The following is a 15,016-nucleotide window of genomic DNA, read 5'->3' as shown; positions in this document are numbered from 1 at the left end:
CCACGCCACTGCGCCTCATCCAGTCCCTGGACTCCTCACGGAGGGCAGTACCAGGAGAAGGTGCGGGTGTTTGTTCTCTGCATGGCTGATCTACTTTTTTCAGGTCTACAATGATCAAATTAAGTATGTTATAGAATTCAAAATAGCACTAAAATCTCAAAATTGACCAGTGCTTGAAAACGATGTTTTTGCCTGCCGTGTCTCGCCTTAGCTTAGCTCACTTTTGAGATTGCATTTTTTATACAGAACATATGATACATTTATATAATCTGATAATCAGATTAAACTACTTACCAGTACACATTTGTGAAAATTGGCTCCTGCATCAGTACATTGTGTACTATTAGTACACATTATCAAATGAGTACTAATAGTACAATTGTATACATTACAACAGTCACATGTGCAATTGTTCTGCATAATTAGTACTTCTTATAGTATAATTAGCTGAAGTACTTTTTGACTTTGCCTTGAGTCACATTTTGAATGTAGGATTTTAACTCAAGTAACTCTACGTGTTGTAAATGTACGTGCAGCTTGTAAAGCGTCTCAATACTTATTCCAGACTGATGAAAAAACTAATGTGATGAGGATGTCATTTGTGTGAACACTTGTTCTGCATCTTTAGACATTTAAGTGAGAAATGCCCCGCAGAGGGATATTACAAATACATGAAAAGGGATACAGCACATATGAGTGTGTTTAGGGAAGGATTTCTGAGCTGCCGTTATGGATTCTTAACAGAGATAAAGGGGAAATATTGGGAGGGAGTTAAAGAGCTGGTTGATACAAGCAAAACAGGGACTTACAGCAGGACACAGACTAGTGCTTTGCTGCTGGAGAACACGGCTGAAGGACACAGCAGTTAATGTTATTAGCTGCAGCCCGCAGAGCACCACTGTATTTGTCAGATGGGACAGAGGCACAGCATCGCTCTGTGGGCAGGTTTCACAGATGGCCTGACAGTTGACTGTTAACTTAATTAGACACATTATACTCCTCCTCTGAGCCAACACATCAATCACTCTAATACCCTCTTTTTGACATGACTTAGCGTTTTTTCTTGCACCTACATTACAGTTACGTGCATTTCTGGGAGGTTTGTTCACTTAAATACTTTGAATATACACTTATTATATTTCAATAACTGTGATAATCCGACTTGTTTTTGCAGTATAAGCAAGTGGAGCAGTACATGTCCTTCCACAAGCTCCCTGCCGACATGCGCCAGAGGATCCACGAGTATTACGAACACCGATACCAGGGCAAGATGTTTGACGAGGAGAGCATCATGGAGGAGCTGAACGAGCCACTAAGAGAGGTCAGAATCATCTGCCTGGTGGTTGTCTTGATGAAAAGACTGCTGAGTCTATGAAGGGGGAACAATAAGGGATTATATTGTTGATCTTAAAAAAAAGGAATCCCTAATATTGGGATAGTCATGAATATCCTCAGAAGGGTCTTAAAAAAGCTATGTAGCTCTCCATCATGGCGGAGAAAGAAGTGATAATTTCTTATTCAAAACATACATGAATTAAACTGTAAAAAAGAACAAACTCACACAATGCTGCTATTTTGATTTATTCATTAATTAATCCCGGAAAACTTTATATTTGTCTTTATAAAATTGGAGTTAAAATGATGCAGTCACTGGATGATTCCAGTATGTTTTAGTGCAATTTTAAGGCCAAGATAATTATGACAAAAAGTGTTCATACAGTATATCCCATCATGCTAAGCTGAGTCATCATAACGTTGGCGTTAACACGTTTCACAACTAAAATAAAAAGATGTGACAAATTATAAGCAATATATGTATATAAATGAATTGTTTATAACACACATTAGTGTAGATATCAGCAGATAAAAGTTTTCATGAATGTTTTTCTTAACAAATGAAACTCTGTGTGCAGCATTAAGAGTAGGCTAGTCTTTTAACAGATAAGAAAACACAGTTGTAATGGTACTGTATATGATTACAAAAATATATCCTTATACTTGCTTACAACTACAATATTGTCCGTTTAAACCATTTATTAAATGTTTCTACAATGCTACAATGTCTATTAAATAGAAGAGCCATTTCTCCTTTTTTATCTTTTAAAGGTTTTCTCAACTGCAATTAAGTGAATGAATGAAGTGAGCATCCTTGCTCTAAATGGTTTACAGTTAATTATTTATGCAACCTAATATGGCTCCCTTACTTAGCACGATAATGTTAGCAGTCATGTAATCTGATTAGTAATGGCCCGGAGCCTTTTATGAGGACAGAGAACCTCATTAACGGAGCACTAAGCCGTAAACTGCTCTGCTTTTATAATGATTGAAACGTACACATGTAGTCACAATGACAGTTGTGTTATGAAAGCTGAAATCTTTATTTTGTTGTGTTCTGCAGGAGATTATCAACTTCAACTGTCGTAAACTGGTGGCCTCCATGCCTCTGTTTGCCAACGCTGATCCTAATTTTGTCACCTCCATGCTGACAAAGCTGCACTTTGAGGTCTTCCAGCCGAGCGACTACATCATCAGAGAGGGAACCATTGGAAAGAAGATGTACTTCATCCAGCACGGCGTGGTCAGCGTCCTCACCAAGAGCAGCACCATCTGCGGGGTCCAGCCCTCAGACACCAAGCTGTCCGACGGCTCCTATTTTGGAGGTAATGTCTGCACACTGTGTGGACTGCATGCTGATATGTTCTGCAGCTGGCACTGAGTCCGTTCAAATGTATGTGAGCTCTGATAGTATGATTTGTTTTGATTTATTTGGCTCTGGCACTCAGCAGATTAAGTTCTCTGACTATTACAGCTGGTAAAAATTGTCCAAATCATCTCCTTAAAAGGGCTCTAAGAGGAGCAGAGCTTTAGGATCTTTGATTCCATCGGTGGGGGTTTCCCCTTTTTGTTTCCGCCATATTTAAAACCGAAATCCTGAATATCTAATTTATGAATGCCCTTGATACGACGACGTCTTGGAAATATGAATGTGTAAATCACTCTACCGCAATCTTATTGGGATTGAATGCAATGTAATCTGACAATTATTTCTAAGAAATGTTGAATAAATGTTTATCCCAGAATACATTTTTAAACAATAATTGTATGACATAACATTTTATATTTCAGCTTGAAGCTACTCCACAGAGCTGAACACAGACAGATGTGAAAATAATAAATTAAAGAGTGCAGGAAATGTGTTTAAGAGAGAGAGCGTGTGAGCCTGTGTGTGTGAGTGTGTTTTTTTCTATATCCTCAATATGTCTGTCCTGAATAATATGTCTACTTTTTTTTTTTTTAAATGGCGCATTATTTTATTTTTCTGATCTGGCACGACAGATAAGGTCAGGACAAACTGTAAGCTGCAGAAATTGCATTAAGTGCTCCATCTGTGGGGTTCAGAGACATCAGTCCTTTTATGTTTTATCATCTCACACTAATAATACAAATCGGGCCTTTCCTTTTTTTGATCTAAATAATATTCATTTGTTTTTAATGTTTCACACAACTTGTATAAGGATATTATCATACAACATTTATATGTATTATTAAATTGTTGATTTTTATTTCTGACATGCATTTGAATGTGAGTGAAATTGTACAATTAATTAATCTTCTTTCCCCCCCTCCCTGCAGAGATCTGCCTGCTGACCCGAGGTCGGCGGACGGCCAGCGTGCGAGCGAATAACTACTGCCGGCTGTACTCTCTGTCCGTGGATAACTTTGACGAGGTGCTGGAGGAGTACCCCATGATGAGGAGGGCCTTCGAGACCGTGGCCCTCGACCGCCTGGACCGCATCGGTGAGTCAAGAGAGAAAAGCTGTGTATAGGCGCCAATTTAATGTTATACATTTAAATATTTTATATTAAATGTTGATATTTCACTTTATATTATTTGTAATGCTTATGTAGTTTTAACAATAATAAATGTTTTCTATACATTTGATTTGGGTTGTACAAAGCTGCAGTGATGGCGCTGGCATCTTCTGACAGAACATGTGATGTAGGGTCAATTAATAAAAAGAGGATCCAACATTTATTAATAATAATAATCTTTATTTATCTAGCTCTTTTTTAACATCTACATTACAAAGTGCTTTACTAAAGCAGCAAAATAAAATGGACAAGTTTCTACCAATATTAATATTTAAAAAACAATCTTAGTGGCCTGGTGTTACATAATTCTATAATTAATTTATAATTGGCCAATTCTGATTATCTGAAACGGGCATTATTTTAATCCTCTGTACTAAGGATGGATTACACTCTCTTTCAGCTACATTGTTCTTTAATGTTGACATACAAACTGAACATCCATGTAAGATGGTTGCTGATATATAGATATGTCCCAAATTGTTCTTGAAAATACAGTAACGCAGTTTATCATAATTATTTCTGGGACAAAATATCATCCAACAGAAGTAGGCTTAAATGTGTGCTTATCCATGAAATACAAATTGCATGACATTATTTATATTTTCTAAACAGGTAAGAGGAACTCTATTCTTCAGAGTAAAGTCCAGCATCACCAATCTGCTGGCGCACTAAACTTCCAGGAGACGGAGATCATCCAAAGAATCGTGCAGCACGACCGCGACATGGCCCAGTGCACACAGCTGATCCAGGGCAGCCCACAGAGCCTACACACTCTGCCCGCCCCCCCCTCACCCACCCCGGTCATCTGGGCCCCGCTGATCCAGGCCCCGCTCCAGGCTGCTGCCACCACCACCCCTCTGGCCCTGGCCTTGGCCCACCACTCCCAGCTGCCCCCCATCCTCTTCCACCATCCTCTGACCCCCGCTCCCCTGAAGGACCCGTCCTTCCATCAGAAGATATTCCACGTCGGAGCCAACACGTCCAGTATCTATGTCCCTGGTTCTCCTTCCAGCTCCATCAATTACAGATCTGGGATCGAGACTCCCTCGCTGGCGTCCCTCAGGCCGCAGCACCTCATCGCGGGGACCCCCACCCTGACATCCCAGCCCATCTTCACCAGCAGCCTGCAGCCTCTGGCCCCCCCGCCCTCACACCAGGTCCCGCTCCATCCTCCTCACTCTGGCATAGCCTCAGTGTTCCCCATGAGCCAGACCACCGTCTCCTACACCTGCTCTGCTCAGCTCCACCCTCAGCCCTTCCACGGGGTCATGACCACCTCACCACACCCCATAGGTTTACTCCAGCAGGGGGCACCAGGGAGGTTTTCAGGGAGGTTCGCAGCCCCCTCTGCCTCCACCATAAGCCCCCTCATCTGCAGCTCAGTGGGCCCATTAATAGGCCAGCTGCAGCCGCCCTCACACGGCACGGCGCAGCAGATGGGGTTCGCTCACGACAGAGCGTTCAGGACGTCCAGCGGTCCGTACCTCTCGCATCTCCCTTTCATCCCCAGCCCTCAGTCCTTCGCTGGATTTATGCATCCAGTGTCAGCAGTCGGAGGGGGGGCCGCAGCCTCCCTGGCGCATCAGAGCCTCGCAGGCCTGCAGTCTGTTTTCCTCCCCCAGTTTCTCCCCGAGCATTCGGCCCTGGCCTCCCTGGCTCAGTACGGCTCTGGTGAAGTCTCGCCCTGCTACACACCTCCGGTCCACAGCCCCAGCATACAGAGCCCCGCCATGGGACGGACATTTTACAACATTGAGCTCCCCAGCGCTGTGGGGGCTCGCAGCCCTCTGACCCCTCAGACCTCCTGTCCTGCCCGGGTGGCCTACACCATCACAGACGGGGCTGAGTCTTCGGGGAATTTCTTCACCCAGGAAATAAAGACTATCTCAGGCTCCCACAGCTCCACACACCAGGAAAGGCCTTTGGCCATGAGCTGCTCTCCAGAGGGGGTGGTGGGGGTCTCCAGCCCCTTCTCCTTCCCCATGGCTGTCAGTAAACCATACAGCCCGATCCCGGGTCAAGCTGCTCCTGTCATTCGGACACATTCAGGGCCCGAACCTCAGATCCAGCCTCCTGCTGTTCTTTCTCCCCATGATAGATCCCCTGCTAAAATGACGGAGACCGAACACAAACAGTCCACACTTCCATCCAACTTGTGAGGTTCGGACACACCCTCCTTTAATGCCCGAACACAATGAAGGTCACCTCCTTAAGGCATTGATTTATCCACTACTTTAAAGAAGGAGGGTGTGTTATTCTTATCAAATTGGAGGGCGGTGGTTACATTTTTAATCAGACTGAATGGACAATTATGGACAATGATGGGTATTTTTTCTACAGGATATTGCATCTTTGAATATAGTAATAAAATCTAAAACCTATTGATAGGTATATATAGCAGCTCATGAAAATATCAATTGTTATATGTATTGTATAATAACCACACTCTGTGTTTTAAGTATTTCGTTTTTACCCCACTGTCCAGAACATTTTGTGTTACCTTTTAGCAACACCTGTTAAGTTGGAAATGTGTCCAAAACTTTATCCTGTTATGGTTGAAACCAAAAATGATTGTCCTTTTTTATGTGTTTCCCACCAACGAGTGTGTTGTGTGAATGCAAGGTTTCCAAGAGGTTCGAGGAGAGACAGACTGTGCACTTTGCTCGTTTCAGAGATCACCTAACGTGATGACAGCATGTCTTCCAAGATAGCGTTTCAGCAATATTGCACACCCAAAATGGGTCATAAACAAATCAGATCACACTCTCAAAAACTGAAGTAATGAATGTAATGTAATGTTTGTCTGTCTGAGTGCAAGAAGCAGTTCACATTTTTGAATGTGTTGAACTCGAGGGGGATGATGGTTTTTCTGTACAGTCCTGGAAAGTGTCACCCGTTTTAGACAATTTCCAAATACACTGACGCCAACTCATTCCTGCCAGACAATAACTTCAGTACAGAACAGTTGTTTGAGTGTCATCAGCATAGTATGCAATAATCTGTGTTTTTCTATGGGTATACAAAGGTACTGTGAATCGAAGCACTTGAGTGAGGTTCTGTTTTTAGTATGAAAACAGATTAAAAAAGGGAATTACATGGAATCAAAGCAATTGTGGATAATCAAACATCCTGAAACCAGCAATGCACTAAGACTGATCTGAGAGTTTCTTGCACCAGTCAAAGGGCTAAAAAGCAGTTACTTGGACACGTGGTTGACAAGAAACCCTGATGGGTCATATTGCTGCATATTTACCGCTTTCATTTTACTTTTAATTGATTGTAAGGTTTGTTGTTGAACAATTGCTGCTCTGTGATGCTATGCTACATCAACAAGACGTGTATCACTGACTGCTTTTTTAAAAACCGGACTCTTGAATCCTTCTACTTGTTAATAATTTCATGTGTTTAGATGATACGTTCTCTTTCTCTGTGTGGAGCTGTGAGCAGGTCAAAGCATGAGAGGATCGTGTCGAGTGGCTTCAGCTGCCTGGTTACTGACTCTGAGGTTTGCAGTGACTCTGACCCCCCCACTCCTCGAGGGAGAAGAGATACTATCCGTCACTAACCACTCACTGCCAATGGACTCGATCAATCCCTCATCACTATTCTCCTCCACGCCCACACCACCTGAGTGTAGGGTTGCAACCGACCTAAAGGTGTGTGTAGGAAAGAAGGTGTCAGTCATTCATCTACCGTAGTTTTCGGACTATAAGGCGCACCTGAATATAAGCCGCAGCAGCGGCATACCACTCTCGGTTCCACTTTTACTTTTGCGTGCTACCTGTCTCACTCTTTTCCGGCCTCCAGCTTTTCCTGCTGGAACCCGCCGCTTAAAGGTGGGGGTCCGCGGACCGGCCATAGAGCCCATAGAGTTAAAGGTGTTGGCCGTTAGCTGTAAAAATCCATAGATTAGCCGCACCGTTATATAAACCGCAGCGTCGAAAAATAGGGAAAAAGGCGCGGTTTATAGTCCGAAAATTACGGTATTTATATATTTATTTCTCTTTTCGATGCCTTTTAATCAACAAATCTGAGGATTCCACCACCTATGTATGTTAGGTATATATTTTATTTTAGTTACTGAATTCAATGCAATAAAATACCATATGGTCAACGATGCTCGTCCTAGCTGTTGATTTATTTTTCAAGAGCAGAGCGTGGGATGTGAGGAGAATCTGATAAAAACACTGGGGAAGTTTCAGACTTTAAACCGGATTATAAATGGAGAACTGCACGGTGTTGTTCAGTGCTAACAGTCAAAATAACCCGGATTGTAATCTGCCAGATATTTTTCTTGCCAGAACAAGGAAAAGTATCTGCCATGTTCATCAAGTTGGTAAATGCTGGATTAGTGATTAAATATAGATTTGACCCCATTCTTCTGGAGGTTTTATTAAAATGAGATCCAGACAAATGTTTTTTTTTATGACATTCAAGAAAAGGACAGATTGAGATTTATTATACTAAATAACGTCAACAAATAATTAATGATGATTTATAAAAGAAAGTAGAAAACCCAATTTACTAGCTTCACCATTGCAAGTGATGCTTATTTAAAAATACAGTCCATATAGCACTGACTTGTCCTTTAGGTATTTCTTTATGCTAATGTTCACTACAATAGAGAGTTTTTCTACATTGTATTCCTCCTATTTATTCCTCTGAAATAATTTCCCCCGTTTTAGTATCCGTCCCGTGATTCCTGTCATCTCCCCACTGGCGCCATCTAATGTTTAAGGCATAAAATAGCCCACCTTAGAAAAAGAAAAATCTTTATCACTGGAACATCTGTCTCAGTTTGGTGTGAGACCTATTATGAGAGGAAAACAAACACAGTTGACCCAATAATTCATTTTAATGGAAAGGAACCTGGTCATGCCTGATCACAATGGCACGTTTTACCAACAAGCATGATACACTGGAGAAGACAATAGCAGTACATAACCTTGGATAATTAAAGAATGAAAAACCAAGGAAATGACTAAAAGTTTAGCCTACTTTACAGTGCATGCAGAGGAACGCTTATTTCTACTCTGTTCAACATGCAGGCACACGCTTGAAAGAAGAGTTTCCACTATAACGGTTTAGAGTTTGGTCTCCGGCAGCAGGATTTGGACAATAAATTACACAAAAGGATGACTGGAATCTGGGAGTTAATGTCTGTAATCGACACAGTCCTTTTTTTTTGGAGCGGCCTTGTTTTGCATTTCTGTTAGTGATGAGGAACAACAGAAACGAAAAGTCAGACACAAGGGGGAGGCAGGTTACAGTAGAGGGGATGGGGAGCGGTTACTAATGTCTGTTGATGAAGTTTCAAGGCACCAGCACGATTCTCATGGTGTTGGTGTAACCGGTACCTGGGCGCCAGCCAGTCACAACAATGGCGACATCACCGGTCTTGAAGAACTTCTGGTGCTTGCCTACAGAAAGAGAAAAGAGGAGCATTAATGGAAAAATAAGGATTCAGTTGGTTAAATATAAAGCCCTGCTCTGCCCTTTTAATCAATTACCTAACTGCAAAATAAACATCACTACTCACCAACTTCCAGGGCAAAGTTCACACGCAGGTCAACATCCTCGGCCCAGACGTCGTTTGCGGGCTTGGTGTAGAGCAGGGGGTAGACACCGCGGTACAGGTGGGCCTGGCGGGCGGTTGTGCCACAGCGGGTCACGGCCAGGATGGGGGCACGGGGCCTGTACCTTGACAGCATATGAGCGGACCTGAAAAGAAATGAATACAAAATGTATAACTACAGATTTAGACATTTCAACCCCAATAAGAAGTCCGAAAAAACATAGACCTGCAATATATTTTGCTCTGGCCACAAGGAGAGTGGAAACAAGAAAGAACTTCACCATTGACATATTTGAATGGTTTTGGTTGATATGGTGAACTTGAAACTAGAAAACTGTTGGCATTTCACATCCAGCAGCTTAGTAGCTAACATTATTATTTGCTTATAGTATTTTTCCTCTCCTACTGTCCAAAAATAATTCTCTTTTAGCTCCTGAGAAGCGAAGCAGAACAGGCCTGCTAAAAACAATAAGCTGAAATGAGTCCTGTGATCCATTGTTGTCATGGAAATATTAATTATAGCTGATTCATTAAACCCTCATAATGAATAAATCCATCCAGCTGTCGGTAATACGTCTTCTGTATCATGTGTTGGACGATGAACTCCCAGACAGGAATGTTGAGGGAGTTAAAATTAGCTTTATGAATGTCAGGGTTCGTATCTAAGAAGGTCAAAAGTGGATCACAGTGCATGCCGTGATATTTGGCACACTTCATATGAGTGGAGGGCTTCTGTTAGGGAGGGAGGCGGGAGAGATGTTACAATGCACCTCTTCCTTTGCTCTCAGTGAGCGCTGTGTATGAATATATGAGTCTGAGCCTTACAGAGGAGATTTACAGGAGGGGCTTTTTCTTTGCGTCTCACCTGCCAGACTTGGTGAGCACGATGATGGCGCTGGCGCAGCACTTGAAGGAGGCCTCGACGGTACCGATGGCGACGGTCTCTGTGGGGTCACGGGTCAGATGAGTTGTGCGACGCAGTTCCTCAAACATCTGCCTGTGGAACATGGCTGCCTCGGCTTCACGGGCAATCTGAACACGTGAAAATAAACTGTCAGGCTGCAGTCACACAGCCGGTTTCTGCTGCAGGAGTTAGTTTGTACTTTAAAGCAAAGCAAGACAAAGGGGTATTCAACTACACTGCAGAGGTATTCATACCTGAAAGCACACTGAGACATGAAGCTAAACAACAGCGACGGCCACGATGTCCAGGGACTGTTGCTGTGCATTGCAGATCTTCAGACACATGCTAATTGAGTAATATGAACACACACAGAAAGCAGATGGACAGAGGGAGGGGAGGTGCAACAGGGAGACACAAAGCAAGTTGAACAGATACTAAATCCAAGCTGGTGCCAATGATGTGCTCGCAATATGAAAGCTACTTGTCTCTTAATTCTTCATCTTTTAGAAAATAATACTCTCACCACAAAGAACATTTTATCTTCACTTTCTTTACATTTACTGTTGCAAGAAGTACATTTCGTCAACAGTTTTTATCAATGTGTTGTTAGATTGTTACTTCTTCATGACTTTGATCATCCCCATTTGGGGAACCTTGAGCAAATAAGGCTGATTTGACATTACAAGGGCAAAATGTCTCTTTAGAAGAATTCATCATTGTTATATAATATTTTTTCTGTTAAACACAAGAAGAAAACTTCAGGTCTGCACAAACGGTTTGAATATGTTTATTTAAAGTCAAAGAGTGACAAGCTATACATTATCAAATATTGTTTGATCTTGTGTATTTGGTAGTTTAGTCATTGTACTACATTATGGTTTGGCAGCCTACTCTCAACACCAAGATGTCAGAGTTTTCCCAATGAACCGTGATGTACCACATGCCACACAGTGTTAGAGAGCTTTTAACTGATAATGGAGGCCTTCTAACAGCCTCAAACACATGAACAGATCAACACTCTGCAAGTGCAGTTACAATAACTGAACAAAACGTGCAGAAACACTGTTAATACTTTTAACAATACTATGACATATGCTGCTATTTAACACACAATATAACACTAACGAAATAGGACCAATCAATGGCTCTCTTACCTTGTGCTGCATTCGGACGGCATCCAGGGGATATTCTCCCTTGGCGGTCTCACCGCTCAGCATGATGCAGTCGTTGCCGTCCAGGACAGCGTTGGCGACATCGCTGGCCTCAGCGCGAGTGGGGCGGGGTTTCTTGGTCATGCTCTCCAGCATCTGATCAGAAAAAAGACTCATTGATACACTTTTCTTTTTAATTTGATTTCCAAAGAATAGTTGTCCTACTGATGTCACAGACCTGTGTGGCACAGGTGATGGGCTTTCCGACTCTCATGCACCTGCCAGTCATCATCTTCTGAGCGAGGAAGACTTTCTCTGTTGGGATTTCAATGCCCAGGTCACCGCGGGCAACCATGATGCCATCGCTAGCCTCCAGGATCTCATCGAATCTATGAGGGATAAAGCAAAACAAATCAGCTTAAAAGTTCTCCAAAGTTTCAGATTGGGGAAATTGAGACTGCTTGCATCCTGCCCACCTGCGCACACCCTCGTGGTTCTCCAGCTTACTGATGATCTTGATGTCCTTGCCCTTCTCACCAAGAGCTTTCCTGACGGCTTGAACATCAGCAGCCTTGCGGATGAAAGAGGCGAACACCATGTCCACACCCTGCTCCACGCCGAACTGCAGGTCCTGAAGGTCCTTCTCAGACAGAGCAGGCAGGTCGACGGCAGCTCCAGGCAGGTTGACGCCCTTCTTGCTTCCAAGAGTACCGCCATTCTCAATGGTGCACATCAGGAAGTCGGCGCCTTAGGACACACAGAGTGAAGTGTATTTTATTTTCCACCATTAAGCAGAAAGGTGAATGCGAAATCTGCATAAAGGACAGACAATATGAACCAAACAGATGGTTGTTTGTGTGCTTACCAACTTCCTTAACCATGAGGGAAATAAGACCATCATCAATGTAGATGTGGCATCCAGCCTGCACAACCTTGGTGATGTTCTTGTAGTCGATCCACAGAGTTTTCTCGTCACAATTCTCCATGAACTGGTCGTCCAGGGTGAGCTTGATCATTTCTCCCTTCTTGAGCTCAACCTCCTCAGTGCCGCTCTAAACAAGAGCAGGAAGGAAAGCGTGTTTATTCTCTAGTGGAAAATTGCTGCATGAAACCTCATGATTATATGCGATAAATTGAAAATGGCTTCTTTGGAGCCTTTGTTATTTGACAAGAACTCACGCCCTTGATGAGGCCGGTCCTGATTTCTGGTCCCTTGGTGTCCAGAGCGATGGCCACTGGTCTGTAGTCAGCAGATCCAGGAACAAAGCTCTCGGTTGCCTCACGGACGTTCTTGATGGTCTCAGCATGGTACTGAATGACAAAGTGTTTAACAAATGTTATGAAAACAAAGAAAAACTGGTTTGACATGACTATGTGCCGTAAATCTTGAATGACAACTGGGACACATATGTTGCACATACCCGTTTCCCAAACATAAATAGCTGCTGACAGACTTCCTAGGTTGGCATAAATAATTTCCAAAAATAGTTAGGCAGCATCCGTTAAACCTTGTGTTTAAATGAACAAATAATCACCAAATACTCCATGGGATAATCATGAATAACTTGTAGCCTGTCTGTCTACAGTAAATGCATTCTACTGTATGCTGTCATCAGTCAATAATGAACACTCCACTGTGGTATCACTACATGCCTTTAACTCACACTGTTGCTGCCAGACTCTAACAGAAAAAACTATTTATAGCTGTGCTGACACCTGAGACCAAGGTCAGAATTATGTTGCTTTCCTCATAACCAATCCTCTAAATGTTGATTTTATGGAGTCAGATGTATCCCTTATATTATTTTACTATTGCTGAAGCCTGGCTAAAACACAGACTGGACAAACCTCAAGAGTTGAGAGTTGAGCAAGTGGAGAAAAAGCACTGCATTTAACCATTGAAGATCAAAATATAAACTGCAAGTGTTCCCATTACAGCTAAGGATAGATTTGAAGGCTAATCCACTCAGGTGACAGGGAAAAAGGTAAGGAAGCATGACTTTTAAAGGTGAAGGGTGATAAGTATAAGGTTGGCCAAAGAGTTGGCCAAAGCTTAAGCTACAACCCGGTACCAAAGGGTCGAGTACTGGCTCATGGATCACATTACCGCCAGAGACAGCTACCAAGACACAGGAGAAATGTCACAGTGATGGCTGCAGCTCTACAGAACAAGTACACTTTGAATCATGACTGAAGCTACTGCTGTACTGCTCAGGGTAAACCCTGCACACTTGAATCAGTGATGGCACCATTTAGGATTTTGTGTTGCTGCAGGCTGAAGTTTTGAAGATGCAAAAAGTTAATAATCGTTCTCTCCTCTTTGACTCACCTCATGTGTGCCATGAGAGAAGTTCATTCTTGCAATGTTCATCCCAGCCTTGATCATGTTCTTGGACATGTCCACAGAGCGGGAGGCAGGTCCTGCATCGAGACACATGAATGAATACAAGGCTAAACATGATGTTTGTAAAATATAACGAAAACTGTTTGTTGCCAAGAGAATGTAACATGAGACAAATTAACAGGGTTTGTCAATTAATCTGACCGATTGTGCAGATGATGCCAGTGTTGCGAGACACAGCAGGCTCCGAGTCGATGTCCAGAAGGCACATGTGCTCAATGAAGGTGTCCGCCATCGCAGCGTGCATCTGCTGCGTGTGGATGACGGAAGAACCCATATCCTTTGCCTTCGACATGACTGGATCTGTGTCTGCTATTCCCGGTGGAGACAGATGAGGAAACAATTGTGATGATTGATTAGCAACTTTACCTTTGACATGTATTCAATTAGGCTTTGCATGAGGTTTTTTCATAGGCTACAGACAGAAGATCATACAGGTGATTACACCAAGGTGTGATTTTAATGGTAAAACAATGGCTGCTGAAACAAAGATTTGAAATAAACGATATCAAGGTGATATATTATTGCATGATTGTAAGAATATGCATATGAAAAGACTATGGGATATCAGAAACTACAGTTAGATCAATGAACTAAATGGAAAAGTACACACTTGTAGGAAAGTGTGACCTCTACAGAGTGACAGTGTGAGCTGACCGGCAGGCTCTGCAGAGTAACAACAACAGCAGTGCCTGCCTGACTGCACTCGCCACATTCCAGCGGGAGTTTATGTGCCGCTGAAGAAGAGGAGCCGGTCACTTGACAGAGGCTAAAGGTGATTCATATGCACAAACAATAAGTCCAGAAGGAAGTAGAAAAACCTAATTTGTGCTGCCTGAGGTGAAATTCTGTTTGAGAATCCAAACAATGCAAATTAAAAGGTCAAAGGAGCAGCTATCAGGATTCAGCTTACAGTCAGCTGTAATAGAGGTACGCAACATGCATGACAAATGTGTGCTGGCATGGGAACATTGTGTGTGTGTGTGTGTGTGTGTGTGTGTGTGTGTGTGTGTGTGTGTGTGTGTGTGTGTGTGTGTGTGTGTGTGTGTGTGTGTGTGTGTGTGTGTGTGTGTGATTTTGAGAGAGAGAGAGAGAGAGATAGTGTGTGTGTG

At 42.8% G+C, this 15,016-nt stretch overlaps 2 protein-coding genes across 3 annotated transcripts in view; one reads left to right on the top strand and one right to left on the bottom strand.

Moving 5' to 3' along the window:
* The window catches only part of LOC104950121 (potassium/sodium hyperpolarization-activated cyclic nucleotide-gated channel 3-like), a 14,543-nt gene extending 6,901 nt beyond the window's left edge, over positions 1–7,642 (top strand). The window contains 6 exon segments of the mRNA XM_010776599.1: positions 1–44; positions 46–60; positions 1,175–1,321; positions 2,399–2,660; positions 3,634–3,798; positions 4,486–7,642. The exon segment at positions 1–44 is cut by the window's left edge and continues 157 nt beyond it. Coding sequence (XP_010774901.1) covers positions 1–44; positions 46–60; positions 1,175–1,321; positions 2,399–2,660; positions 3,634–3,798; positions 4,486–6,032 — 2,180 coding nt within the window. The 3' untranslated portion in view covers positions 6,033–7,642.
* A 1,067-nt stretch (positions 7,643–8,709) lies between these two features.
* pkmb (pyruvate kinase M1/2b) overlaps positions 8,710–15,016 on the bottom strand; it is a 7,404-nt gene continuing 1,097 nt past the window's right edge. The window contains exons 2-11 of one of the 2 annotated variants that reach the window (XM_010767914.1): positions 14,049–14,213; positions 13,833–13,924; positions 12,683–12,814; positions 12,369–12,555; positions 11,980–12,250; positions 11,742–11,892; positions 11,507–11,659; positions 10,314–10,480; positions 9,413–9,594; positions 8,710–9,293 (exon numbers count right to left, since the gene is read on the bottom strand). In XM_010767914.1, coding sequence (XP_010766216.1) covers positions 9,187–9,293; positions 9,413–9,594; positions 10,314–10,480; positions 11,507–11,659; positions 11,742–11,892; positions 11,980–12,250; positions 12,369–12,555; positions 12,683–12,814; positions 13,833–13,924; positions 14,049–14,199 — 1,593 coding nt within the window. In that variant the 5' untranslated portion in view covers positions 14,200–14,213 and the 3' untranslated portion in view covers positions 8,710–9,186. Of the gene's footprint in view, positions 9,294–9,412; positions 9,595–10,313; positions 10,481–11,506; positions 11,660–11,741; positions 11,893–11,979; positions 12,251–12,368; positions 12,556–12,682; positions 12,815–13,832; positions 13,925–14,048; positions 14,217–15,016 lie in introns of both variants that reach the window. The other variant, XM_010767906.1, reaches the window with a different exon arrangement.

The sequence above is a fragment of the Notothenia coriiceps genome, unplaced genomic scaffold, assembly GCF_000735185.1.
Source record: "Notothenia coriiceps isolate Sejong01 unplaced genomic scaffold, NC01 NC01_scaffold00000339, whole genome shotgun sequence".
In the NCBI taxonomy this organism is placed as follows: domain Eukaryota; kingdom Metazoa; phylum Chordata; class Actinopteri; order Perciformes; family Nototheniidae; genus Notothenia; species Notothenia coriiceps.
Note: the sequence above shows the minus strand (reverse complement) of the source record. Positions and strands in the feature narration are given on the sequence as shown.